Source organism: Wolffia australiana, chromosome 3, assembly GCF_029677425.1.
Source record: "Wolffia australiana isolate 7733 chromosome 3, ASM2967742v1".
Lineage (NCBI taxonomy): Eukaryota > Viridiplantae > Streptophyta > Magnoliopsida > Alismatales > Araceae > Wolffia > Wolffia australiana.
The window spans coordinates 2,962,187-2,988,658 of record NC_135837.1 but is presented as its reverse complement, the minus strand read 5'-3'; the positions used below and the strand labels follow the sequence as shown (position 1 = coordinate 2,988,658).

Below are 26,472 nucleotides of genomic sequence, written 5' to 3'. Positions count from 1 at the left end.
CCTTGTTTCTTCCCTCTCCTATTTTTTTTAATATAGTGAAAATGTGGTTCTCTTTGTTTTTAGGAGACGGGCTGTTTTTTGGCTTTGTTTGCCAGATTTTCTGCTCCGATTGGAGGAATTCTGAGCAACTTGTCAGGAGTAAGGTATTTATTGGTGGATATTAGCGATAGTTTGTAACATATTCTTTAAAATATTTTTAATTTGAATGATTTATTAGAAACTGTTAGTGAGATACTATTCCCTATTGTCACTCTCTTCCTCTCTTAGGTTATAGATACCCTCCTATGTACCCTCTTAATCGATTATGTCATTATCTTCTTCTCTTCTCCTTCCTCGCCAACCCCTAAACCAAGGGCTTGACATGGTATCAGAGCTCTAGAGCTCCTCAACCTAGGGTTTGACATCACCCTCTCGCTGTCTAGCGAACCCGGAGCGTGACCGACGGATCAGCCGCAGCCAGATCTCAGCCAGGTCGACTAACCAGCCAAACCCTAGGTTTGGCCAGCCGCAGCCAGCCCGCGGAGCTACCGGAGACTTCAGCCGCAGCAAGCCGCAGCATCAGCCGCAGCAAGCCGCAGCATCAGCCGCAGCCAGCCGCGGACCAGCCGCAGCAAGCCGCAGCCTCCGCCGCAGCCAGCCGCAGCCTCCGCTGCAGCAAGCCGCAGCGTCAGCCGCAGCCAGCCGCAGCATCAGCCGCAGCCAGCCGCGGATCAGCTGCAGCAAGCTGCAGCCTCCGCCGCAGCCAGCCGCAGCCTCTGATGTTGGATGACCTCCACTCCACGGGTCAGACATGTCAGCCGGCATTCACGCCTTCGCTGATGTCCAGGGGCTTCACGGATGCAGACTTCCAAAAGGAACCGTTGTCACACAAGGTCACTCATCCACTGCCCTTGGTTCCCAACTCGACGTGTCTCCAGGGTCCGAATCTGCTCCAGTGGCGTCATTTTGTCGAAACTACTCTCAAAGCCCGCCAACTGTACAAGCATTGTACGGAGGATCCTCTTCTACCGACCCATCCGCACTATGCTGCGTGGGAAGCCGAAGAACATTTTGTCCTCGGATGGCTCTACACGAACACCATGGCTCCCTCGTTCCGTGAACGCTTGCCTCGTCGCTCGACAGTGAAAGGGTTTTGGGACCAGGCGAACACATTTTGTGGACGAGAAGGGGACAATTGGCATCTCTTTATGCTGGTGGCAAGGGCCAGCAATCTTCGCCAGGGAGCGATGTCCATCTCAGACTATGCCTTAGAGCACAAGAAACTTTGGGACGAGGTGGACTACTATTTGCCGACCGATGATCTGACGTGCAAGACGTTCCAGAACGTCCTTCGCCTTCGCCTTCTGGGGTTCCTCAACGGCCTCAACAAGGACTACGATGACACTCGTAGACGTGCCCTACACAGCAAGGAAGGACTTCCCACGATTGATGATCTGGTGAAGGAACTCCAGGAGGAGGAGAGCCATTTTTAGATCCTTGGAACTCTCCCATCGGAGGCGCCTCGTGACTCGACAGCCCTTCTCACTCCGCCTCCCTCTCCAAACCCTGCCTCCATTGCGGAGCCGGCTGCCTCCGGGATGGTTTGCTCATACTGTAGCAAGCCTGGACATCTCCGCAAGTGGTGTAAGAAGCGCCAATACGACAACCGAAAGGAGGAGGCCGCGGAAGGTCAAGCTATGGTCGCCCAGTCCACGCCTACATCGTCCACCAGCACCAGTTCTACTACGACTCTAGAGCAGCTCCAGGCAGATTTGGCCCGTCTCCGCGACCAGATGGCTACCATGCAGACTCCGACCCAATCAACGGCACATTTCGGCGGGTTCGGTGCGTCTCATTCTTTTCGGTCTGATCAGTGGTATTGTGGTCATACGGCTCTTCACTCGCCTCTCGTGTCTGATACGACTTGGGTTCTTGATTTGGGGGCAACCGAACATATGACCCCGTTCAATGACCGATTTGTATCCTACGAGAGGCATAGTGGGAGCCGTACAGTCCTCACAGCTGGTGGTGGACGTCTGCGTGTGGCCGGTATTGGGGCAGTCTTTGTAGATGGCCTCGGTGTGGTCCGCAACGTCCTTCATGTCCCCGACCTGCGAGCTATACTTATGTCTCCTCAGCGTCTGGTTGATGCACTTTCGTGTTCACTTCACCTTCAGCCTGACGGGATGTTTCTGTCTGACAAGGTGGGCCGGACTACACCGATTAGGCGGGAGAACGGGCTGCTGTTGTTGGACGATGGGGGTCGCTCTCAGTGCTTTCTGGTGCATCGCCACCCCAGGTCGGTCGCTGAGCAGCGCAGAGGACGCCTTCAGTTGGCTCACCAGCGGCTGGGTCACCCACCCTTTTCCATTTTACAGCGTCTCTTTCCTTCGATGTGTACCAGATTGGACCTTCAGACGATTGTGTGTGACGCTTGCCAGCTGGCCAAGCATCGTCGTTCATCTTTCTCTCCGTCCACGTCTCACTCATCGACTCCGCTGTTTCGCATCCACAGTGACGTTTGGGGACCAGCCCCGCAGGTCAGCCTAAAGGGCCACCGCTACTTTCAGATTTTTGTTGACGAGGCCACCTGCTACACCTGGGTATATTTGCTGACTGCGAAGTCCAAGGTCGCACCAACAGTCCGCCATTTCTGCGCCATGGTTCACACGCAGTTTGGCCGGGGTATCTGGCGCTTCCGCTCCGATAACGCCCGGGACTTCTTTATTGCTGATTTGGCCGCGTACTTCGCGGATCATGGGATTCTCCACGAGTCCTCTTGTGTGGCTATGCCTGAACAGAACGGTATGGCAGAACGTCGGATCGGGTATGTCACGTTGACAGCTCGTACGCTTCTGCTGAATTACAGTGTTCCGTGGGCTTATTGGGGTGAGGCGATTTTGACGAGTACCCATCTCGTCAACCGTATCCCCTCCCAGCCCCTCGGGTTCAGCAGCCCCTTGGATCGGATGAACGCGGCCTTTCCCCATATATCGTTGCGGACTGGTCTTCGGCTGCACAGCGTATGTTCACGACACGACTCCATCTCGCACGTAGCTCGATGCTCGGGCCCTTCGGTGCGTCTTTGTGGGGTACACCTCCCTCCAAAAAGGGTATCGTTGCTATCATCCCCCGTCTCGGCGGTTTTTCATCTCGGCAAACGTCACCTTTGCCGAACATGAGTCTTATTTCGGTGGCTCCCCCTCGTCCCGTCTCCCGTTGGATGAGGTTTCCTCGGTTCCTCACTTGGAACCCTTCCCGTTTGTGGAGCCCACTGCTCCAACGTCGCCATCTACCTCTCCGGATCCGTCTCCCCGTCCGTCTTCGTTTGCTCCAACGTCTTCCCCTGAGGGGTCTTTGGAGTCACCTTCCCCTTCTCCACTTTCGCTTCCGGCACCCTTGCCACCTCCTTCCGCTGCTCCTCCTTCTGACTCTCATTCCCCTGGTGAGTCCACTTCCCCATCTCTTGCTTCCGCTCCTTCGTCGGACGATCCATCCCACCCGCCTGCTGATGATGATGCTCAGTTGGGATGGCCTATCACCCTTCGAAAAGGGGTTCGTCAGTGCACTCGCACACCCCTCTACCCCTTATCTCACTATATCTCCTTCGACCGGCTGAGTACTCCATACCGGCTGTTCCTTACTCACATCGAGTCGGATCCCATTCCTCGCTGCCTAGCCGATGCTATCGCTTCTCCTCATTAGAAAGCGGCGATGGACGAGGAGATGCAGTCCTTGCTCAAGAACCACACTTGGGATGTCGTTCCCCTCCCTCCTGGCAAGAGGGCGGTGGATTGTAAGTGGATACATGCCAAGAAGCATCATGCGGATGGTACTCTCGAGCGCCTCAAGTCTCGCCTTGTGGCTCGGGGGTTCACTCAGTCTAATGGCGTGGACTACTTCGAGACGTTCTCTCCTGTGGCGAAGATGGAGACAGTCCGTCTTCTCTTGGCACTTGCGGCACATTTCCAGTGGATGATCGGGCAGTTCGATGTGAAGAACGCTTTTCTACATGGTGATTTGAAGGAGGAGGTGTACATGCAGCAGCCTCCCGGGTATACCCTCGGCCCCCCGGGTACCGTCTGCCGCCTGCGGAAGTCCCTTTATGGACTAAAGCAGTCACCACGGATGTGGTTCGGCCGGCTCTCTTCGGTCATGAAGGCCGAGGGTTACACTCAAAGCAATGGGGATGCCTCCCTATTCTTCCGTCACAGTCCTGCTGGTGTCTCTATTCTGGCCGTGTACGTCGACGGCATTCTCATTACGGGGTCCGATTCTGCCGAGGCTAGCCGCCTCATCTCTGCGTTGGCCAAGGAGTTCGAGATCAAGGCCCTCAGGCCTCTTCGCTACTTCCTCGGCCTTGAGGTGGCATACTCCCCCCGGGGGATCTTTGTGTCGCAGCAGAAGTATGCCGTCGACTTACTGGCCTTGACAGACATGACCGAGTGTGCGCTGGTGAGTACTCCCATTGATCCTAACATGAAGTTGGGTAAGGGGGAGGACTCGGCCCCGGTGAACGCCTATCAGTACCAGCAGGTGGTGGGAAAACTCCTCTACTTGACGCACACTCGGCCAGATATCAGCTTCGCCGTCAACCTCCTCAGTCAGTTCATGCACTCTCCGCGGGAGATCCATCGCCAGGCTGCCAACCGGGTACTTGCGTACCTAAAGGGCTTCCCGGGGAAAGGCTTGCTCTTCCCTCGGAGTATGGAACGGACCGTGAAGGTCTACACTGACGCGGACTTTGCCGGCTCGATTGTGGACTGTCGTTCTACCATGGGGTACTGCACATTTGTCTTCGGCAGCCTCGTCAGTTGGAAGAGCAGCAAGCAGGACAAAGTGTCCCGCTCCAGTGCTGAAGCCGAGTACCGAGCACTTGCCGATGGGGCCTCTGAAGGCCAGTGGATTTACGGGATCCTCCACGATCTTCGTGTGGAGTATTCTGGCCCGATCCGCTTCTACTGCGACAACAAGTCGGCAATTGCTCTGGCCAAGAACCCTGGTCAGCAGGGCCGGATCAAGCACATGGAACTCCACGGCTACTTCTTTAAGGAGCGCATGGACGAGGGGATCTTTGATCTGGACTTTGTTGCCTCAGCTGATCAGGCCGCAGATGTTCTCACCAAGGGACTTTCTCGACCACTTCTCCAGCGTGCAGTGTCCAAGCTCGGCATGGACGACATCCATACTTCGCTTGCGGGGGGGTGTTAGTGAGATACTATTCCCTATTACCACTCTCTTCCTTCTCTTAGGGTATATACACCCTCCTATGTACCCTCTTAATCGATTATGTCATTATCTTCTTCTCTTCTCCTTCCTCGCCAACACCTAAACCAAGGGCTTGACAGAAACCATTCCAAGAATCCTCTTTGTATAAAGCGATGAATTGATTTATAAGTTTTCAATTTTTTTTTGATTATCTGACTGTCGGACTATGATTGCTCCCACTAACCAGGTCTTTTCAAGGATTTCCTGTGTTGTAACTATCTTTATAACCATTTTTTTATCATCCATATTGCATATTGTTACATTGGGAGAGAGAGAGAGAGTACCAAAACAAAGGTATGGCATTAGTACGATCCCCATCCTACCTAAGATTAGTTTAGTCATGTTAGCCCACTAGGGGCAGTTTGGTTATTTGACCCTTATGTATTTCCTTAAATAGATATGTCCTCACCTCCTAATGTCTAAGTCCCCTCCTTCTGTGATCCCCGTCCCTCATGATCGTCTGTACCTCACCGTGTCTTCAGGTAGTTCATCCCCGGTTGATCTGTGCCTCCTCCATTTGACCTCTCCTCTGATCATTCCCCTTCTACTATCTAAGCACAGGAACAACTATACTTCTCATCTAGGCCTCGTCCCAATGCAAGCCTACATCCAGGGTCCTATCAGTCAAGATTAAGATTTTGTTAGCAGAAGGTTTTGACAATCAATTTGGGCCGGATCTTAGCCAACTTACTCTTTGAAAGTGGACTGAAAGATGCCCTTTTAGAAGCTATTCCACATTCAATGGTGCAAATCAGAAAAAGACTAGCGTCTAAAGACGCTTGGAGAGAACTATGAGTTGCTTAGAAATCTGTAATCTTCCTAACCTGGTTACACCTTTCCATGGTTATTTTGTTGAATTCGTTTTGGCAATTTTTCAAACACACCTGAATACAATGGGAAATATTTTGACCAAATGGCAATCATTATGGATACTATTTTTTACCTTTTTAGATATCTCTAGAAACTGGCTAAGCAAGACTGTTTATTTGTAGGCCAAATCCGCAGACAGTAAGGTCTGGATTGTGATGCTTTCTTTAAAATGATCTGTTCTGAGGTTCACAAGATCTCTCTTCTCATTGACTTGATTTATAGTAAACTTATCCCTGTTGGGACTTTGTCTAGTTTGTAGTTAAGATCTACTTTCTCTCTTGCTTCATTATTATGGGTGAAAAAACTGTGATTCTTGTTCATTGTATTTAATTCCATTCCTGTAGAAGGGTAGCAAAATAGTGGCCACATAGATCCAGGTCGCAAATATCCCTTCAAGTTCTTAATGCTTTGTAAACTGTATCATAGATCTGGTAATCTGCACAAGCGTGTATCCCAATAATCATTTCAAATACCCGAGCGATGGAATTTGGAGGCGCATTGAATTCAACTGCATTAGGCCAGAGTAAATCTGCAATGATTCGATAGGTTTTCATAATGAGATCGGTGAACACAAGAAAAATTTAGAATGTAAAGCTCATGATACCAAATGGAATTATCCATTGTTCGTGTAGATATTCCCTGGAGAAAACACTCATAGGACATTGTCTTCTACAATCAGGTTAAATGTGTTTTGTTTGTCAGTGTGTTTCTCATACCTGAAAATTTTCATTCTGTTCTGTAGTTGTGCAAGTTTGAATGTTTGAATTTTTTGGTGATTTGAATTATCTCAAGATAATATAAAATATTTTATTCAATAAACTCTTCTGCTACTTGAATCTTAGAGAGTTTATAGTGGCATGACAATGGTAAGCACAGTTTTGGTGGTAGCACATTTTTTCAATATACTTATCTCACTTTTTAGCCCCAGAAGCATCATTTTCCTTTGGGATTTTCTCAACAATTCGAGTGATGTATTTTGGGAACATTGGTTATCTCAGTATTTACATTATTTATAATGAGATTAGCCAAATTCACATGAATCAGTTTAATGTTGAGATGACACTAATTTATAACTGTTTTGCAGCTTTTTGTGAGTAGCATATTGGTTACACTAAATTCAGTTTAAAAAAAGTTAGTGAGGGGATATTAGGTCATCAAATATGATTCATATTTTTTTCGTATTTGGCCTATACTTTTATGAAGTCATCATAGTACAATAATATCAGGATTTACTCATCTAGAAAAGTATTTATGTTGAAGCAATGTTATTAAATTCTATTGATCATACATAGTAAGAATACATGAAAATTCATGTATTCAGCTAAATTTTGAAAATAAGTTTTATTAGATTATGTTAAGACATATTTCACCAAAATATTGTGAATCTTTCAGAACAAGAAATGGATTATATTATGCTTTAAAAAATGCATTACTTTTATAATATATCATTTTCAATGAAGTATAATTATTTTCTTGATATACATTTAAAGTGTTCCTACAAATCTACCAGGCCATAATTCTGTATAAAAAATCATATCTTTACGGTATGATAGCCAGCAGTTCATCAATTTGAAGATGCATAATTTAGAGCCAATAATATAAGTTAAACTGACAGAAAAGTTTATCTTGCATGCTATCAAGATATTTATTATCTGAGTTAAAGTATTTGGTCTTAAATCCAGAATGGACAAGTCAGCACATGCCTTCATTCAATACGACCATGCAGATATTGAATTAAATAATATGTTTTCATCAATTGAAAATATTTGATTATATAGGATCAAATGTGAGTCAAAATGATTGGTACATTTAGATTCAAAATTATATAAAGTTTAAATAGCTTTAGTCTCTTCAATTTACATTGAAATCCTATAAATATGTAATAAGTTCTAGATTTAATGAAGATATTTCAAGTTTAATTTATTTTTTAGATTAATGAGAATGTAGTTTACTGCCATCAGTACATAAATATGTTATCACCAAGGATGTTTAGTCAAAAATACTACAAAGTTACCCAACCTGAAATTTGTATACCATTTTCAATTATCTTATCTCTCTCCAAGGATATCAAGATGTAAACATCCACCATCCAAAGGACATTTTTTAACTCTTAAATCTCATGAACAATTTTTTACTTAACTCTTGAAGGATATTTGATTCAGTTGATAAAAATATACATTAGGATGAACCTAATTAAAATTTAGTGAGAAAAGGATATCTAAGATGAATTTTGAACAAAGAAATGTCCAAGCATGAATTCGATCTATGCTTAATGAATGTTATCAACAATATCTCAATAAGATCGTAATTAAAATGTACAAACAAGGTAAATAAAATGAGATTGCTTGTAAAATCTAGACATATGTACTACAATATATTCATAAAAATGTGAAAATCATAGTCCTGCAAAAAATTATGATCAAAACTCGAATCCCTGAATGGTATTATACAGAACTGTCAATCAGGTTGATTCACGTCACGATTGTGTAAGTGGTCCTTAGACCTAAGACACCAAAGACGTCTTGTAGACGGACGGTTGTACTTTGGCTATGGGCAACGAGTCTCTAATCATGGGATTCTAAACGGTCTTAGTTCGGGTGCATCAAGAAGTACAGGAAGGCGATTGAGTGGTCAATATGGGATCCTCCACCCTAGGTATAAGAGGTGACAGCGCAAGGAAGACGATGCGATGAAGTCCTGGCCAAGCCAGTGAAATATAGGAGAAGAGTTCTCCGACGATTTCCAAACGCATCAGTACTAATAGGGATGACCAATTAGGGTTTGATAATTGACCATACCCTAAGTCATCCTAGGAGCATCAAGTGGATGAGGGATTAGACATACATGGTAACCACTGACGAACAGGTTCCATGAGTGAGTTGATACATACTCCTTTGTATCTTCTAGTGAACGAGTTGTAGCTTGGCACCCCACGTGTCAGAGACTCGACCTATCGATTGGGTTAAATCGATCCGACATTAATTAATCTATATGATGATATTGTTAATTGATTTGGAAGGCTAATAAATATTATTGGGTTGTTGGTATTGTTAACTAGACTGATACATTAGCCTAGAGGGTCACACACAAATTATCTTTTAGATCTCGTAAGATATACTTAAGTTTTGGGATTTTTATGAAAAATACCCACTTAGTATGAATAGGGAACAGTCCTGAACAAAATTCACCCAGGCCAGAATTGTTCAGGGGCCTTCCCCTTCTTCTCCCTTCTCCCCATGACTCTTCTACATGCCCGATGTGATCAGGACGACATAACGAGGAGGCAGAACGGGGCTCGTCAAGAGGAGGAGATCGAATGTGCTGAGGACCACATGGATACGTGTAAAGGCTGTGCACTTGAGCAGCTCGACTCATCTCGCTCCAGGATCCAAAAAATCACAGATGCGATCCGTGCAAAGGTACTTCATTTCAATGATTTTTATCGATGCCGTTGCAATTTCACTAAAGTCTTTCGGTAAGGAATATTTTTTTTTATTCTTCATCCGCATCAAGGCCTCTAGAACATAACAGTTGGTTTGTGAGTCACACATCCAGAACTCAATATATATGAGATGCGAGTTTTATCCATTAGTCGTAAATATCATTCCAGAAACTTTCTCACCTGGAGTGGATTATATGGCATTGCATGTGTTCCATTTCTTGTGTGGTTAGAGAAGACCTGTGGAAGGTGATTTAGTTTTTCAATTGTCAATGATACTTGGTAGTGAAGACTTGACAAAACAATATTTAATTTTTATTTTAAATAATTATCTACTCAATTAGAGAATTTGGAATCATTGCAATCCTCTGACCTAGGATTGATTCACATAGACATATTCTTTGGACACAATGGGTGAAAAATTGGACGATAATTAATTCACATAATTATCTCTCCTCTTATGCTACATATCCTGCCTCAAAAGTCTTCATGTTAGAATTTGCAATCAGGTTTACTAGAACAAGTTCAACCCTTCTCTATAATGTTCTCACTTGAAAACGATATGTTATAATTGACACGTCTTATTTAATGTTATAATCAGTCATTGAAATTATTTCTTAATCATTTTTTATAATCTATTTTTGATTTATTCATGAATTAAGTTTATCCTTTTATTTAGTAAATTTTTATTTTAAAATAAAATAAATCATTTTTTACATAAGGGAAGAATAATATCATCATATTTTCTAGATGACAAGAATTGAGATGAATAAAATTTTCCACAAGAAAAATTACTTCATAGAATTAATATGTGATCACTCACTAAGAGAAAATATATGTGAGTTTTTTTGGTATTCTAGATAATTGAACTATAGTTTCTGAGGTGTGATGTATTTTTTGAATCCACAGGCGAACTGAGTGGAAACCAAGCAAATGGTGGATCTGCGTTTTTTGTCAGTTTTTTAGGAGAATCATAGAAAAGATAAGGTGCCTCATTGAATGTTGGACACAAGGGTTATAAAAAATAAAAACTTGATGTTTCACTCTTTTCACCAAAAGAATAAATACATTTAATATAAATGTGAACAAAGAGGTGAATACATATAAAAAACTAAATTCATAAGTATATAAATATTTCAACATAAAAGACAACACTACTCATATTTAATTGCAAAAAATAATTTTGACAAATCAATATGAATTAATGGAAAATCATAAACCATAATAAAATGTGTTGGAAATAAGTGGTGGTGACGTGCATTAAATGGGCAACTGATGGGTGTTTTTTTCATTCTATTAATGATTATCATTTTTATGTGTTTAGATATGAGGAATATCGAGGAAGGGAATGCCCGCTTGTAAACTCGTGCCTCCTGCACACAGAAAATTTATATAAATTAGGTTGGCCAGCATTAGTGTTCATGCCTTGTCTTCATGTTTTATATATTTCTTTTCATACTCGTTCAATTACACTCATCTCACTTATATCTTTGGGCCGGTTTCATTAGACCAGTGTCTGGGGACCCTATTGTCTCATATGCCCAGATTCCTACGAATCCAAATGACTTTGAATGATCACTAGGAACTTCTTTCTGCCTCCACTGTGTGAAGCTATACAATTTTAATAGCCTCCGTCTCAGTTCATGGTACTAATCTTCAAATCATATCTTTGGTGCCTTTAAAATACTCAAGCTGCATTGGTGCTTGACCTTATTTTATGACAAAACGGCAATTTCCATCATATTTGAAGTTCCCTAAGTCAAATCTTCGTATCTTCCCAATTCAAGCTACATTTCTCTTTAAGTTACTTCCTGACAAACAACAAGCTACTTCTTGGCTCTCCATGAGCTGATTACATGTTACAAAATAATGACCATTCAAAGTACACGCTACAAAATAAACAACAAATTTAGCTTCTTGTATCAAATAAATCACCCAATTTGTTAAATTTCTTGTAAACAGATATCTATTGAATAATCAATAGCAGACACTCAATGAAGAAAACTAATCTCACGATATCAATCTTAAATAATGAAACCCAAATCAGATGCAGTTGCGTATACTAATCAAGTTGAAAAAAATATTAGATAAACAAACTATTTGTCATATTCACTTCATTCTGTCTAATTTTTCCACAAAGTGATATTAACAAATAATCAATATTAGATACATCTGAAAACACGCTAGTTATTATAGTAATATCCTGAATTTTCCATATTTATTTTAATTCAAATGACTATATATGTATCATTTCAAGCTTAAAATAATTACACATATTTTTATAATGGTATTCTAAACTTTTAAGGATTTTTTTGGGTATTTTGCAAGGAATTTTCGATATTACATCCATAATGCAAATAATTTTCTAGGATGAAACAGGTATTTTTACAGTTTTATGAAATCCAGTTTGAAAGGAAAATATTTTTCGTGGTCAGGGTAGATTTGTTTTAGAATTTTATGACATTATTTAAGTGGTTTTATGAATTTTATAGGTTCCATAAAATGGGATCACATACTGGAAATCTGCCGCTTGGATCAACGAGGGGAAAGAAAATCATGCGCCTGACAATGAGTCATTTTCAGATCATTACATCTAATAGTGCAGGAGTTTTGGGATGAAATCTTAAGAGTACCTCTGTGTTTCTCTCATCTATCCACCCTCGCAATAAGATCTATAAATGTCATCCATGTAAATATTATTTAAGAATTTCCCCCACTCTAGCAGGGAGAGTGAAAGAAAATAATTATGAAATCCATCATTCTTAGTGATCAATGATCCCACAAATCATCTTGCCCATGACAGACTAAATGGGTTTACAGTGAGTCTTCTTTCTATTCTTCATCTTATTTACATCCATCAATCCGCATCCATTCATGCACATCATCCATCCAGCTATCCTGTCATTATCCAATTGTGCTCAATTATGAACATTTATTATAACATATTTATATCCTTATTATCCCTCTCATCATACCGCATTTCTTTCTTCATAAAACATCTCTTGTGCCTCACTAGCTAGTCATATTCTTCTATGAGCCAAGGTTTATAAAATTTATTTATTCGCCCTTGTAGCAATGGTTAAGGATATAGATATTTAATTTGAATTTTAAAAATAAATACATATCCAAATGAAAGTGTATTTATTCTAAATTTGAACGCTATTGTTATTATCAAAGAGTTCAAGTTTTGAATATTAAATATTTAGCCTCTGAGTAAGATATTGAATTCATTTGAGCTGTTACAATAAGTAAGACAACTTAAGAAATAAATTTATTATCAAAGGGTTCAAGTATCCAATATTTAGCCTCTGCATAAGATAATTAATTGATTCGAACTGTTAAAATACGTTAGTACACTTAAAAAATAAATTTATTATCAAGGAGTTCAAGTATTGAATATTTAAATATTTAGACTCGGAATAATATATTTAGTTGATTTGAACTGTTTAAGATAAGTCCAGGTAAGTAACGGGACCGAAGGGCTGAATCTCACATTTTTTAGAGTATTTTGTATGCTTCTATGAATCTTTTTTACTCGTTTCTTGTCTTTGATTTGGGATTCTGGCTAGGAAACAAGCCTACCAAATACAGAAAGTAAATGAATCATGTTCTACATCCCCTTAAATTTTTGTTCAACATTTCCTTGTCAGAAATGCAAAGTTTCTCCTTCAATATATCCATCTATGCATCACATAAAAGATGAATTCTTCACCGAAATTGTTGCCAGCTACTATTCAAGCACATGACTTGGAGTAAATTTGACATAATAATTTAGAATTTGAGAATGTACAGAACGAATTGCTAGAGATATCGAAATTCATCGGAACACACACAAGAAAATATTGATTACTCGTTTCGATCATCTTAATTCGTACATAACTAAAAAAACGATAGGTGAGCAAAATGGCGAGCAGTCGCGTTGAAAATATGAAAATGAAGGTCTTTGGATAACGGATCTTAGAAAATAGAAACAACTACGCGGAGATGACGCTAACCTGCTTTGTTTATTTGAATATGTTCATAAACTACCAAACTTTCTAGAAGAAATGATATAGCTTTAACGAATTTATAACCTGAAAAATACTGATGAACTAAATGGAAGACACGCTAGAAGACGATCTTGACAAAGAATGGAGAGAATCTGAGAGGACGGAGTGTAGAGTCCTGATGTAGCCATTGCCACCACAAACGATTAGCAAGGAAACGATGGACTCCGTCGAGAAGGTCTCCCCCGGGAGAGCAAAATACTTGCCCAACCGCAGTCGACCATCTCACTTGATATGCCAGCCATGTAACGATCTCTACCAACAGCTATGGAATCCGAGGATTCAAAGCAGAGATCTGACTATGACTGACGAAATCCGCGAATCAAACAAATTCTAGATGACCTAATCACGCCGAGAACGAGAAACCGACGAAATCAAAGAACTCTATCAACATGCAAAGAGAATGATAGATCAAATCAAAGCGAATAGAATGAATCTTACAAATCTAGGGCACGCAGATCTCGAAGCGTGGGAGTGAGAACGAGAAGGCTGCCAAATTCTAAATTTTCTCGAGTTTGTTGGCGTATTTATAGGGGATAGGGTTAGGGGTCGAAAAGTTCGATAGGATTATTTCGTTTTTCTTTTTTAGATTTCAATTTTCATAAGGTTACATAAGCCGATGGTTAATTATTTCCTTAATGAGCTTTACTATCACTAATTTAGGGAACTGCACCTTCCAGAAAGGGTGTGTCAGGATGGATGACGATCTGTGATGGACGAGTTCCTCATGTCTTTAGTCCCTCACTTGTCCCTGGTCTTTAAGAAAATCAGTCACAATCGTGTCATATGTTATGGGTCGACTACAGTAGCGCTTGTGGTGCGGTGCGAAAATTCGCACCACCTGTCTGAATTTTCGCACGCCCATGAAGCACCGGGTGATGTGCGGTGAGGTTTCGTGCTGAAATCCGCACCGCACAAATTCACACATTTTGAAATTTTGTTGTTTATTTTTTAAAAATTACTTTTAAAAATAATATAAAACTACCCGTTAAATTCAAAAGATAATCGATAAAACTCGTTAAAATTCTACAAAATTCTTAATTAATTTTAAAATTCATTTCTAATGCAAAAAGTAATACAAAATTAACCATTAAATTCAAAAGATAATCGATAGAATTCGTTAAAATTCTAGAAAATTCTTAATTAATTTTAAAGAACATTTTTAATACAAAAAATAAAATAAAATTAACCGTTAAATTTAAAAGATAATCGATAAAATTTGCTAAAATTCTAGAAAATTCTTAATTAATTTTAAAAATCATTTTTAATGCAAAAATAATATAAAATTACCCGTTAAATTCAAAAGATAATCAAAGAATTCGTTAAAATTCTAAAAAAATATTAATTAATGTTAAAAAAATCATTTCTAATGGGAAAAATAATATAAAATTAACCATGAAATTCAAAAGATAATCATTAGAATTCTTTAAATTCTAGAAAATTCTTAATGAATTTTAAAAATCATTTCTAATGCAAAAAATAAAAAAAATTAACCGTGAAATTCAAATGATAATCGATAAAATTCTAGAAAATTCTTAATTAATTTTAAAAAAACATTTGTAATGCGAAAAATAATTAAAATTTAACCGTTAAATTCAAAAGATAATCAATAAAATTCGTAAAAATTCTAGAAAATTCTTAATTAATTAAAAAAACATTTCTAATGCAAAAATAATATAAAATTAACTGATAAATTGAAAAGATAATTAATAAAATTCATTAAAATTCTAGAAAATTCTTAATCAGTTTTAAAAATCATTTGTTTAATATTTTGAATATATATTTTTGTAGTGACTGACATGTCAAAAGAATACACGTGTTGCATATCGGAAAAAATAGTTTTGCCAAAATAATTGTTCTTCGAATGTCATTTAGTTTATGACATTTATCCTTTTCTAAGTATGGAATAGTGATGGTATCAGTTTCCATCAAGATCAGAGTAAAAATCATGCTAATAATGCAAATTAAGTTTCAACATTTCATAAAAAGGGAGAAGCTGAGGGTCATAATCAACTTGCCCTTAACATTTTATCTTGAGGTTCACAATCAAACCAAAAAGGGAGAAGTCGAAAGTTGCACAGCATCCTCTGGTAGCTCATTGACGGACAAATCCAAATCGATAACCTGTTCATCCTACAAGTTCAAATCCCAATCAAAATCAGAAGGAAATCTTGCAGTTTCTCAAATAAATTTAAGCGTATCTTGGCAAAAACATTAAAAATATATCCATTCTTCCGTGTGGTATAAAAATTCTCATTTCATGGAAGAGTTGATTGCCACTTTCAATGTCATATAAAACAAAAATTCATAAAATGGAACTTTAATTTTTCCCAAACTAAAACATGATCAGATTTTTGCTTTCAAACTTGAAGAAAACGTTAGTTCATAGAATGCAAGCTACTTCTTCCCCAATTACAAATAGAATGAGTTTAAGCTGACTTTTAGGTCCCTTTTTTTCCCATCACTATATACACGGTAAACCATCAGTTTCATCAGAATATACCAATTAGCTTGCAGAATAACATCATCAAGTCAAAATGATATAGGAAAAATAACCTGATGTGTATGTCAAATAATGTTTACACAAATTATATTTTTAATTGTAGATATCAAATAATAAAATAGCAAGTAGTAAAACATACCTTTTGAGTGCTTCAAAAAATTGAAGGGAGAGGAAACGAGCTTAATGAACAATGAGATCTTCGTTGCTATCTTTGTTTGTTTGCTTCATATTAGTGTCGTCACCCTCTTACGCTCGTCACCAACACTTTAGTGTCATAAGTAATTCAATTCTCTCTGCCGTCAACATTGAACGCTTGTAGTTGACGACTGCACGACCGGTAGAGAAGAATCTTTTCGATGGAGCACTTGTTACGGAGACCAGTAGGAATTCCTTCTCAACCATTGCCAAACTTGGATATGAATGTTCTCCTGTTATTTTCCACCAGTGCAATGGTTCAGTCCCCTTGAGAGGAGGTGAGCTCATGTACACATCTAGTTTGTGTCCTAGAGTAAGGGTTGGTGTTTGCTCACTGTCCGGTAACAACTCTTCGAGTGCTTCACTAAAGAATGTTGTAGACGTCCACCCCAGTCGAAAGCATGCAGAAAAATCTGAACGAACAACGCTTGCGTCATTGGTGATATCGGGGGACTGCAATAAGCATTGCACATACGCGATTGTTTCATCCTGTTGGTCACGGTCCAATAACTATAACTTCATGGAGGGATTAACGAGAGCAGCAACGGAGAAGGCCGGGTTGCAAGTGAGGGCTGACGCATATGTGCTCATCTTAGTCTTCATCACCTCACAAGCCTTGTACACTGATTTCCATTGCTCGATGGACATAACACTGTTGACTCATATAATCCTTTCCTCTCTGATACCAGCCACTACATCATTCAAGTGTCTCATCAATGCTCTGATGATAACAATTGCCTCATTTGTTGTTGGTGCTTTTGAACAGCATGCTATTGTAATAACCAACTGAAGGGTTTGCAATATACCCGCAAACTCCTTGATCATTGCCCATTCCTCTTCACATAAGACTTGTGATGTAGGACGTCATTTAAGATGTCGTCCAGTCGGCACCGAGTATGAAGGCTCGGTACCGATAATAGATGGTTGTATTGAACGTCGACGGTGTCGTCATGCGACGGATGCAAACCTAACGGGTTATGTGACTACAACGTGAAGAATGGGTGTCCTACGTGTTGTATATGCAGGCTCTGACTAAAGGGAGGCGCCGAGCTCCAAGCTTGGACGGGGGTAGCCGAGTGATGGCGACAGTGGCCTCTCGTACCTCATCGAAGCAACAAAGGCGTCTACGACTGCACGGATTCTATCTGTAGGGCTCGCACGTAAAGGACGTACTCGTTCGTACAGGTAAAACACTCATAGAGTCGTAGTTTTCTCTCAATTTGCCTCTCTCACCTATCTAGCCCGAGTGCGCTAGAGTGGAGACGAAAGTATACTACAAAAGGTAAATAAATGAGCGTCGGGAGAGGATGGCGTACCCCGTCGGCGTGGCTCGCGGTGCAGAATTTCATCGACGTCAGTGGTGATTAGGAGTGGGTGGAGCAGAGAGACGCCGGAGAGCAGATGGCGGCTCAATGAGCAAGATGATGCTGGAGCTATACGTAAAGGTCAAAAGAGTTGGGGAGGGTGAGAGTGGCCGGAGCGCGAGGGCTGGTTGGCTCGAGCACATGTCTGGAACCCGTAAACGCGTCCAGGGAATGTACGCAACGAATCCAGTTAATAATGGCAAGCAACAGCGCGCTGCTTCGGGCTAGTCCGGAGATTCAGTGTGGAGACACCGGTATCACCGCCTACACGACTACACGATCCCCGATCTAGCAGTGGGGTGCACGATAGGGACTTCCCCCCCATCAGTCAATGCTTAGGCCATGGGGGAGGACAGGGTATCTAACATGGAGGCACCCTTGAGCCGACAAGAGCTCCCTTTCTCTTCTTCTTTTCTTCAACAAGGGGACCAGTAGAACCCACGCGCCTCCAGCGTAAATTGAACTCTGAATCTCATTTGAATTGTTATATTCTTGATAGCTGCCTCGCTCTTGCTCTATTATGTTGCCATGAATTCCTGCAGCCTATCTCAAGAGGAATCACTGATTAATCTCAAGAAAGAGTTGGACGATCTGGGATTTGATCACAACAATCTCTTGTCTTTTGCTTCCAGCCAGCCTGACGTTTGTCAGCATGCTCTTACTTTGATCGACTCTTATCTTGAGAACTTCAGCACTTGCGGCATCGCCTTACTATACAAAAAGCATCTGCGGACATGTTCCCCCATGGAAAAAGGAAGGCATAGATCAGAAAACAGGTTGCAGTCCTCAATCACTAGCTTCTTTTTCAAAAGACAGAAAATAGAGCATCCTTTGGCACCAATTACTGAAACACCAGCCGACGGTGCCACATTGCTGCCCACTGCGGAATCAGAAGTTGTTGTTCCTATATCTCCCATCACCTACAATCCAATTTCAACTGAGGATGGCTTGGAACGAGATCCTGGAATGAGGAATTTGATTCACAGCCAATCTGTCAGTGAAGAGACTCTTATTGACAAGTACCTAGAGCTCGGCCCCTTCCAGCCTTGCTTATCAAAGTATCCGGTCAACTTGAAGACAGGCAGGTCTTTTTCTGCGAGTTGGTTTCAGCGCTTCGCATGGTTAGAGTACTCCATTGCTAATGACAGCGCGTTCTGCTTTGTGTGCTATCTGTTCAGTCCTTCAAAACAAACAGCTCGCTCAAGCTCTCAATTCATCACAGGTGGTTTTAAGCGATGGAAAAACGCTTTGGATAAAAACAAAGGCCTCATTCAGCACAACAACTCTATCGACCACACCGATGCAATTGCCACTATGGAAAGACGAAAGGCTAAAGTCTTGCCCTGCATTCTAAGTCGCTTAGATGGTGACCAGAAATCAGCACAAGCTGCCCAAGTTGTCGCCACTACCAAGGTTGTTCTTCATCTGGCATTACAAGGCCTGGCCTTCCGCAGTCACCAAGAAAGCCACGAATCTTTGAATAGAGGCAATTTTGTTGAAACATTGGATTTCTTGGTACACAATGACTCAGATCTCCGAAAGTCAATTACATGCCTGCCTAAGAATGCAAAATATACATCTCCCGATGTCCAGAAGGAGATGACAAAAGCTGCTGCAAATATTGTAAGACAAACAATCAGGGAAGAGCTCGGTGATGGATATTTCTGCTTGGTTGTTGATGAAGCCAGATGTGAGGCCAGGAAGGAATGGATGAGCGTCGTTCTGCGTTTTGTCGATCAGCATGGAGAAATTCATGAGAGGTTCGCAGGCGCCATTCACGTGGAAGATACAAGATCTGAGACGTTATTTCAGCATCTTCTGGGATTCGTTCACTGTTTTGGCTTGGACATTAAACGTCTCCGCGGGCAAGCTTACGACGGTGCCTCGAACATGAGAGGTGAATTCAATGGTTTACAGACCCTTGTTCGATCTCAGGTTCCATTTGCCTTTTATGTTCACTGTTTCACTCACAGGCTGAACCTTGTTATTGTTGCCGTGGCGACTGAGGTTCATTCTATCGCCCAGTTCTTCTGTTCAGTCCAACATATCTTCAACATTTGCGGAGCATCATGCAAACGGAACGATGCGCTTCGGAGCTCTCATGCCGAATTTATCCAAAAAGCCATTGAATTAGGGGACATTGTTACTGGTAAGGGGCAAAATCAGATGAGAAGTCTTGGTTCGATTTCCTCCACAAGATGGAACTGCAGATTGTCGGCATTGAAATCCATCGCTAATTTGTTTTCTGCAATCTGCGATGTTCTTGAAATGGTTGCTGAAGATGCTGTTGCACTTGAAAAACGTGTCGAGGCTGATCATCTACTAGAGAAGATCTCATCATTTGAGTTCGCGTTTGGTTTGATGCTGATGACAGAAGTTTTGACCATTACCAATACGCTCTCAGTATCGCTTCAGAAGAAAGACCAAGACTTAGTGAATGCATGTGCGATGATTAAGTCTGCAAAGTTGGAAATTCAGTCTATCAGAGATGAGGGGTTCCCAGGCATTCTTGATAGGTCGGTGGCATTCTCCTTTTTGCATGGTATTGTAGTCCCACCATTAGATGAACAGTGGAAACCATCTGGAAGACGCATGCGTGGCAGACCGCCTCAAAGTCGCGAACTATCCTACAAAGATCATTCTCGGCTGGAGGTTTTCATTCCAGTTCTTGACCAACTCCGTTCCGAACTTGATTGTCGGTTCAGTGAGACTGTGGGTGAGTTAATGGACTTAGCATCATGTCTACAACCGAATGACAACTTTCATCGTTTCGACTGCGAGAAAATCCTTCGCCTTGCAAAAGTGTACTCAGAAGATTTCTCGGACGTTGATCGCCTGGGTTTGTAATCAGAACTCCGTTCCTTTAAGTCCACTCTCATATCCCATCCGGATTTCGGAATCGAACTTAAGTCAATCGCTGATCTGCTTCCCATTGTCATCAAGAGCGGACTTAGTGTCAACTTTCCTCTCTGCACTCGCCTTATTCCACTGATTCTTACATTGCCCGTCTCAACCGCCACAACGGAGCGATCTTTCTCTGCTCTTAATATTGTGAAAACCAGGCTGAGGACATCAATGGGTGATTCATGGTTAGTTGATCTTCTTACGATCTACATAGAAAAGGGAATTACCCGCAACATCCCCATTGATAGTGTCGTCAGTGGATTTAGCGCAATGAAATCGCGAAGAGTGTAACTATTCATACTGAAAATACATTATCTCTTTTTGAATTTTTTGGGTGAGCCCCCCTGGTGCAAAATCCTGGCTCCGTCACTGGTGAGAGTCAATTGTGAAATTATTCTCCAGCTGATAAATTTGATCAAAAAGAACTCTGAGACACCATAGAAACCAGTCGATTTTTAAAAAAATTGCGAGGACCCTTCTCCCCAAATTCTTCAAACACAACAATTTTCTCCAGCTTTGTTCGCCAGCTTGTATACGTCGACAGTCTGTGAATTTTCCCAAGAAGCTTTGTCTGTGAATTCCAACCTTGAACATCGTCGCTGAGGAGAAAATTTTTTGTGCGCCTTGGCTCATATTATAGTCAATTTTACAATTTTGAAATAGAAATCAGTCGATTTGGATTGAATTTGCTGGGACTCTCCTTCCCAAATTCTTCAAGCTTGGCCAGCCCAAGACGGGGCCGGTGAATGTCTGGAGATCTCCCAACTGCCCGACACACCGTCTCTACTCCGGCAAAGCCCGAGTTTACTGGCCATTTGTTTGAACTTGTTCGAACAGTTCGAACAAATGACCGATCAAACACAAACGAACCGAATATTACGTTCGAAATATTTTTTTGAAGACGAACAAATACTTTGTTCGATGGAAACATTAGAATCTGCAGTTGTTCGTTCGACATCTGGATTCGAACGATCAGATCCGATCCAATCCCCGATCCCTAATAGAGAGAGAGAGAGGGAGAGAGAGAAAGAGAGATAGAGAAAGGGAGAGTCCAGAGAGAGGGAGAGAGATAGAGATATTGAGGGAGAGAGATAGAGAGAGATAGAGAGATTGAGGGAGAGAGAGATAGAGAGAGAGGGAGAGAGAAAGGGAGAGAGAAGGAGAGGGGGAGATAGAGAGAGAGTGAGGGAGAGAGAGGGAGAGAAAGAGAGATAGATATTGAGGGAGAGAGAGAGGGAGAGAAAGAGAGATAGAGATTGAGGGAGAGAGAGATTGAGAGAGGGAGAGAGAGAGATAGAGAGAGGCAGAGAGAGAAGAAGAGAGAGAGGGAGAGAGAGAAGAAGAGAGACAGGGAGAGAGAGAAAAAGAGAGAGAGGGAGAGAGATAGAGAGAGAGGGAGGGAGAGATAGAGAGAGAGGGAGAGAGAGATAGAGAGAGGGGGGGAGAGAGATATATTCTAATTTGGTAATTCAAGAGTACGTAAAGGGTATTTTGGGCAATGGAGAATTACCGGGAAGGATTGGTTTAATATTTAAGGATTTGACAACCGAGCACTGAAAACGTACGAGTTATCTGTCCACTTGTTCTGGCCTGTCGATCGATTGAGTTTGAGCGTTTTCGATTGTTTGGAGATCGAAGGCAGATCGTAGATCTGTAGTCTTGAATTTCGATTTGATCGTTTCCATGGCGTCGAGAAGGCGGACGCTTCTTAAGGTCATAATCCTAGGAGACAGCGGGTATGGCTTTTGATCGGACTGTGATTTTGCCTTTTTCCTGTTGGGTTAAATTCGAATGATGCCGATATTTTTGGATGATCGGGTTTTTGCTTTTGATTTTTATGTTTTTACGCCTGCGGTTGATCTTTTGCAGGGTTGGGAAGACTTCTCTGATGAATCAGTTGAGCTCCTGAACTTTTCTGTTATTTTCTTTGCTTTTCTGTGGATTTTTTCTGGCTGACGAGGCTCGATTTTACATGATTATTGAAGGTATGTGAATAGGAAGTTCAGTAATCAGTACAAGGCGACAATCGGCGCTGATTTCTTGACGAAAGAAGTTCAGTACGAGGACAGGCTATTCACGCTTCAAGTGAGCAGTTTCTTTGATGGTTATTTATCTAATTAGGCCTCGAAAATTCCTATTATTTTATTGATATTTGTGAACATCTGCATCTAGAATGTGATTTTGGGGGAAAATTAAAATCGATGTTTAGACTTCTGCCTTAAAGATATGGTTGTTTTCATAATAAAAAAAGTGGGAAAAAAGTCTGCTCTCTGGAGCTTGTTCGTATGCAGCTTTCGGAAACTTTGATGCTGTCCACGCTTAAATGAACTAGCAACTTTAACAACATAGAAGGGAAACCGATTTTTTCTTTCCTCAAGCCGATGAGATGAAAATAAATTGGTGTAAATGACAAGGGATGGCCCATTCTAAATTTTTCCGTAAGCCCATCTTATGCTCTTGCGGATTCTTGAGGAATTATGAAAGATGAAATATTTTACTAGCGAGAATCCTATGGAATTATGACGGATGAAATATTTCACATGGGGGAATCCGGAGGAATTATGACAGATGAAATATTTCAGTAGCGAGAATCCCGAGGAATTATGAAGGCTGAAAAATTTCCATTGTGAGAATGCTAAGAAGTTAGGATTACACGTATTGGCCACAACAGAGAATCAGCGATTCTGAAATATTTCTTCAGTCCCTTTCAAGCTGCCTCTTATATCTCTTGACTCTCATTTCACGACATATGTTTGGATGCTTAAAACATTATCAAATTATAGCTTTCAGTAGAAGGAGGGGATAGAGGAGGGATTGATCAGCAAATAATGGGGGAGTCGCTGGAGATCCTGTTACGAAGAAATCATCACTGGGGAAGGGTATCGCCGAGTGTTGACGAGGGAGTGACAAATCAGAGATGAGGTAGGGATCAAACATAATCTGCTAAGGTGGTCAAGGGAGTTGGGGCCTGGACGATGAGTAGTTGAGCCAACCTAAAACTTCACTTCATTCTTGCTGCTCTCCCAAAGAGAGGAAATCACAGATATGAAAATGTCCAAAATGTCCTAATGGACTTAAGGGCTGAAGATACCCCAGGAGCATATAGGATCACATAAAAAATATTCTTAAAATATTGTGTTAATTTTTTATAGCAATACAGATGAGTTGATAATTTCATGTCCTTCAAACCTTCAGATTTGGGACACAGCGGGGCAAGAAAGATTCCAGAGCCTCGGTGTTGCTTTCTATCGTGGAGCTGACTGCTGTGTTCTAGTCTACGACGTTAATGTCGCCAAATCCTTCGACAACCTGAACAATTGGCGAGAAGAGTTCCTTGTCCAGGTTGGTGCTGAGATCAATACTTTTTGTGAGAATTTCTATTCCATCTAATTTTCAACTCGTGAACAAATCTTCCAGGCCAGTCCGTCCGATCCGGAGAACTTTCCGTTCGTGGTATTGGGCAACAAAGTTGATGTTGAGGGGGGAAACAGCCGAGTGGTATGATCTTTGTTCAATTCCATCTTCTTCCTCCTCTGCAATTGTTGCTTCTACTTCCAGTTATTTCTTGATTCAGATCTCAGAGAAGAAGGCGAAGGCCTGGTGCGCATCAAAAGGGAACATCCCTTATTTTGAGACATCAGCCAAGGAGGGTATCAATGTGGAGGCGGCGTTCCAGTGCATAGCCCAGAACGCCCTCAAGAATGAGCCAGAAGAGGAAATGTGAGCGCCTGTCTACCATTAAAATACCTCATCATGTTCACTCTCTGGCGTTTTTGGTCGACAATGACGAATTCATCATTGTCTTTTACAATTTTGGAATCAGCATTTTCACATGTGATCCACAAGGATGATGATGGTGATGACAAGTTGTTATCGTCATCATCATCCTACTGCAGGTGAAAGGATGATGACAACACATCATCATCGCTGGCCAGCTGCAATTTCGCCATCATCATCACTGCCACTCATTCACTGCCAGGATGATGATGTCAATGACAGGGGGTTATCATCATCGTCATCTGAGTGCAGATGACTGAATGGCCAAGATGATGATGACATATCATCATCATCATCATTATCTGCAATTTCATCTTCGATGCTTGTCTGTGGCTAGGATGAAGATAACAATTACAAGTTATAATTGTCATCGTCATCCCAGCAGAGATAAATGACGAGGATGGTGATGACATGTCATCGTCATTGTCTATCTGCAACTTCGGCATCCCAGCACATATAAATGATGTGGATGGTGATGACATGCCATCGTCATTGTCTATCCGCAACATCGTCCTACACCATTATCTATTGTCCATAACTAGGATGATGATTTGGATGACTAGCTGCTATCATTATTGTTATCCTAGTGCAGATGAATGACAGAGAAACAACTAAATAAAATATATTCATCATCATTTTAACATATCATCCTGGCATGGAGGAGTGACGAGAACAACGATAACTGGTCATATACCTCTCATCACCGAGCTCTACTCTATGTTTCCAGATCAATGGCAAATGGGTTTCAGCTCTAATTTTTCTGATGAATACACATCTTGCAGATTCCTCCCAGACACCATCGACATTGCAGGGGATGCAAGGAGCAGGCAATCTTCCCGATGCGAGTGCTAAAAACTGGTGCTTTGTGGTATTCATTCTTCTTTATTCAGAAGACCATATCTTGTGTACCTATTACTGTGCTTTGATCTGTCCAATAAATCTCGGGAGTTCCGGGTCTTGTTCTGACTCATTTGGAATTAGGGTTTTTTTTGCAAAATGGAGCTGTGTTTGCAGAGGGAGCCTGCGATGACTGGAGAGTAAATAAAAGTGTAATGGGGTGGAATCCAATAATATTGTAAGAGAATAATCTGGTGATGTGTGTTTAATTAGTTTTGTCCTTGCCCTTTGTGTAATCCTTTATATCTGACACAAATATAGTTTTTTGGAAAATGGACGTGCTGTTTTGAAAGGAAACGCCAGAGCTGGATCCAGTGATTGAAAAAATATCGAGTGATGGGTGGTTCCTTACTTTGTTGTTCATTTTTCATTGAATCTTGTTTGTGACCTAACAGGAATCAGTTTTTTTTTCTTTCAAAATGGACCCATTTTTTCATCACCATCATGGGAGAGCTGGGACAAAAAAAACTTTTGGGGTGGGATCCAGTGAAATCTATAATTAGACAGGACTCAATTCATAGGTACTCTGGTGATGGGAGTTCACTGAATTTTCTCTTCACTCTTTCTGTCATCTGTAATCTCTGACCCAATTCAAATTAAGGGTCTTTTACATTAACACGTAGTTTCCTGAGGAAGCACCAGAGGGGGAGAGGCAATGGAAGTATTAAGTATTGTAGGGTGAAATCGTATAAATTTAGTGGTCTTCAACTCTAATTATTAGAAAACGAATTCTAGTGATGACTGTCAATTTAATTATTAACCCCGATACTGGGGTTAAAAATGATGATTATTTTTTTCCTTCATGCAAAAATATTATCTCTAGAAGTTTCTTTCAAAAAAAAATCCTCTTAGAATAGTTTTTTGAGGCTTTGATTTGTAAAAGCAAGTGTCAAATCCACAAAGAGTGTGCCCATTTTTTATTATCATTAAATAAATCTTATGTAAAAAGGATTTTTTTCACTATTGACATATATTTCTTCTCTAGAGCAACATGCAAAACTGGAAAACATTAAATCTCTATGCATTACATGGTGTTTATCATCTTATTCAGTCAACAGGACTGATATCATAGACGAGTCTCAATACTGATATATAGTGGAGACCCTTATTATGTTACCCCTACCAGAGCTGATATTTTTTTATCTGAGAAAATGCAGGCTAAACACTAATGACTAGAAATGTTCGAAGCATATAAAGCATATATTTTGTTATCTGAAAAACGTTGTTCTT

The 26,472-nt window shown here is 41.2% G+C and overlaps 3 protein-coding genes and 1 long non-coding RNA gene across 6 annotated transcripts in view; 3 read left to right on the top strand and 1 right to left on the bottom strand.

The window, feature by feature from the left end:
- The window catches only part of LOC144700629 (proline-rich receptor-like protein kinase PERK1), a 36,631-nt gene extending 29,810 nt beyond the window's left edge, over positions 1–6,821 (top strand). Inside the window, exons 9-10 of one of the 3 annotated variants that reach the window (XR_013580806.1) lie at positions 64–143; positions 6,544–6,821. The gene's annotated coding sequence lies outside the window, so the exon portion shown is untranslated. Of the gene's footprint in view, positions 1–63; positions 251–6,239; positions 6,458–6,543 lie in introns of those variants that run through there. The other 2 variants (XR_013580805.1, XM_078572074.1) reach the window with 2 other exon arrangements.
- A 6,301-nt stretch (positions 6,822–13,122) lies between these two features.
- LOC144700628 (uncharacterized) lies at positions 13,123–14,094 on the bottom strand. Its single transcript, XR_013580804.1, has 2 exons — positions 14,044–14,094; positions 13,123–13,286 (listed from the first exon to the last, which is right to left on the bottom strand). It is a non-coding gene; the product is annotated as an uncharacterized LOC144700628 (long non-coding RNA).
- Positions 14,095–17,712: 3,618 nt separating this feature from the next.
- Positions 17,713–20,630, top strand: LOC144700473 (uncharacterized). The gene is made up of 2 exons (XM_078571870.1): positions 17,713–17,818; positions 18,164–20,630. The coding sequence occupies exons 1-2, from the start codon at positions 17,713–17,715 to the stop codon at positions 20,509–20,511; spliced, it is 2,454 nt and encodes an 817-aa protein (XP_078427996.1). The 3' UTR covers positions 20,512–20,630.
- A 1,490-nt stretch (positions 20,631–22,120) lies between these two features.
- On the top strand, positions 22,121–25,313 carry LOC144700627 (ras-related protein Rab7-like). The gene is made up of 7 exons (XM_078572072.1): positions 22,121–22,304; positions 22,438–22,464; positions 22,554–22,653; positions 23,764–23,910; positions 23,986–24,066; positions 24,143–24,288; positions 25,128–25,313. Exons 1-7 carry the CDS (start codon positions 22,252–22,254, stop codon positions 25,195–25,197), a joined length of 624 nt encoding a protein of 207 aa, XP_078428198.1. The 5' UTR covers positions 22,121–22,251; the 3' UTR covers positions 25,198–25,313.
- The last annotated feature ends 1,159 nt before the right edge of the window (positions 25,314–26,472 follow it).

Bases quoted from the DNA above. Each gene is read 5' to 3' on its own strand.
- LOC144700627 (XM_078572072.1), top strand. From the start codon at position 22,252: ATGGCGTCGAGAAGGCGGACGCTTCTTAAGGTCATAATCCTAGGAGAC. The intron at 22,654-23,763 runs GTGAGCAGTTTC...TCAAACCTTCAG, and splicing joins ACAGGCTATTCACGCTTCAA to ATTTGGGACACAGCGGGGCA. The intron at 24,289-25,127 runs GTGAGCGCCTGT...CACATCTTGCAG, and splicing joins AATGAGCCAGAAGAGGAAAT to ATTCCTCCCAGACACCATCG.
- LOC144700473 (XM_078571870.1), top strand. From the start codon at position 17,713: ATGAGCAAGATGATGCTGGAGCTATACGTAAAGGTCAAAAGAGTTGGG. The intron at 17,819-18,163 runs GTAAACGCGTCC...TATTCTTGATAG, and splicing joins CGAGCACATGTCTGGAACCC to CTGCCTCGCTCTTGCTCTAT.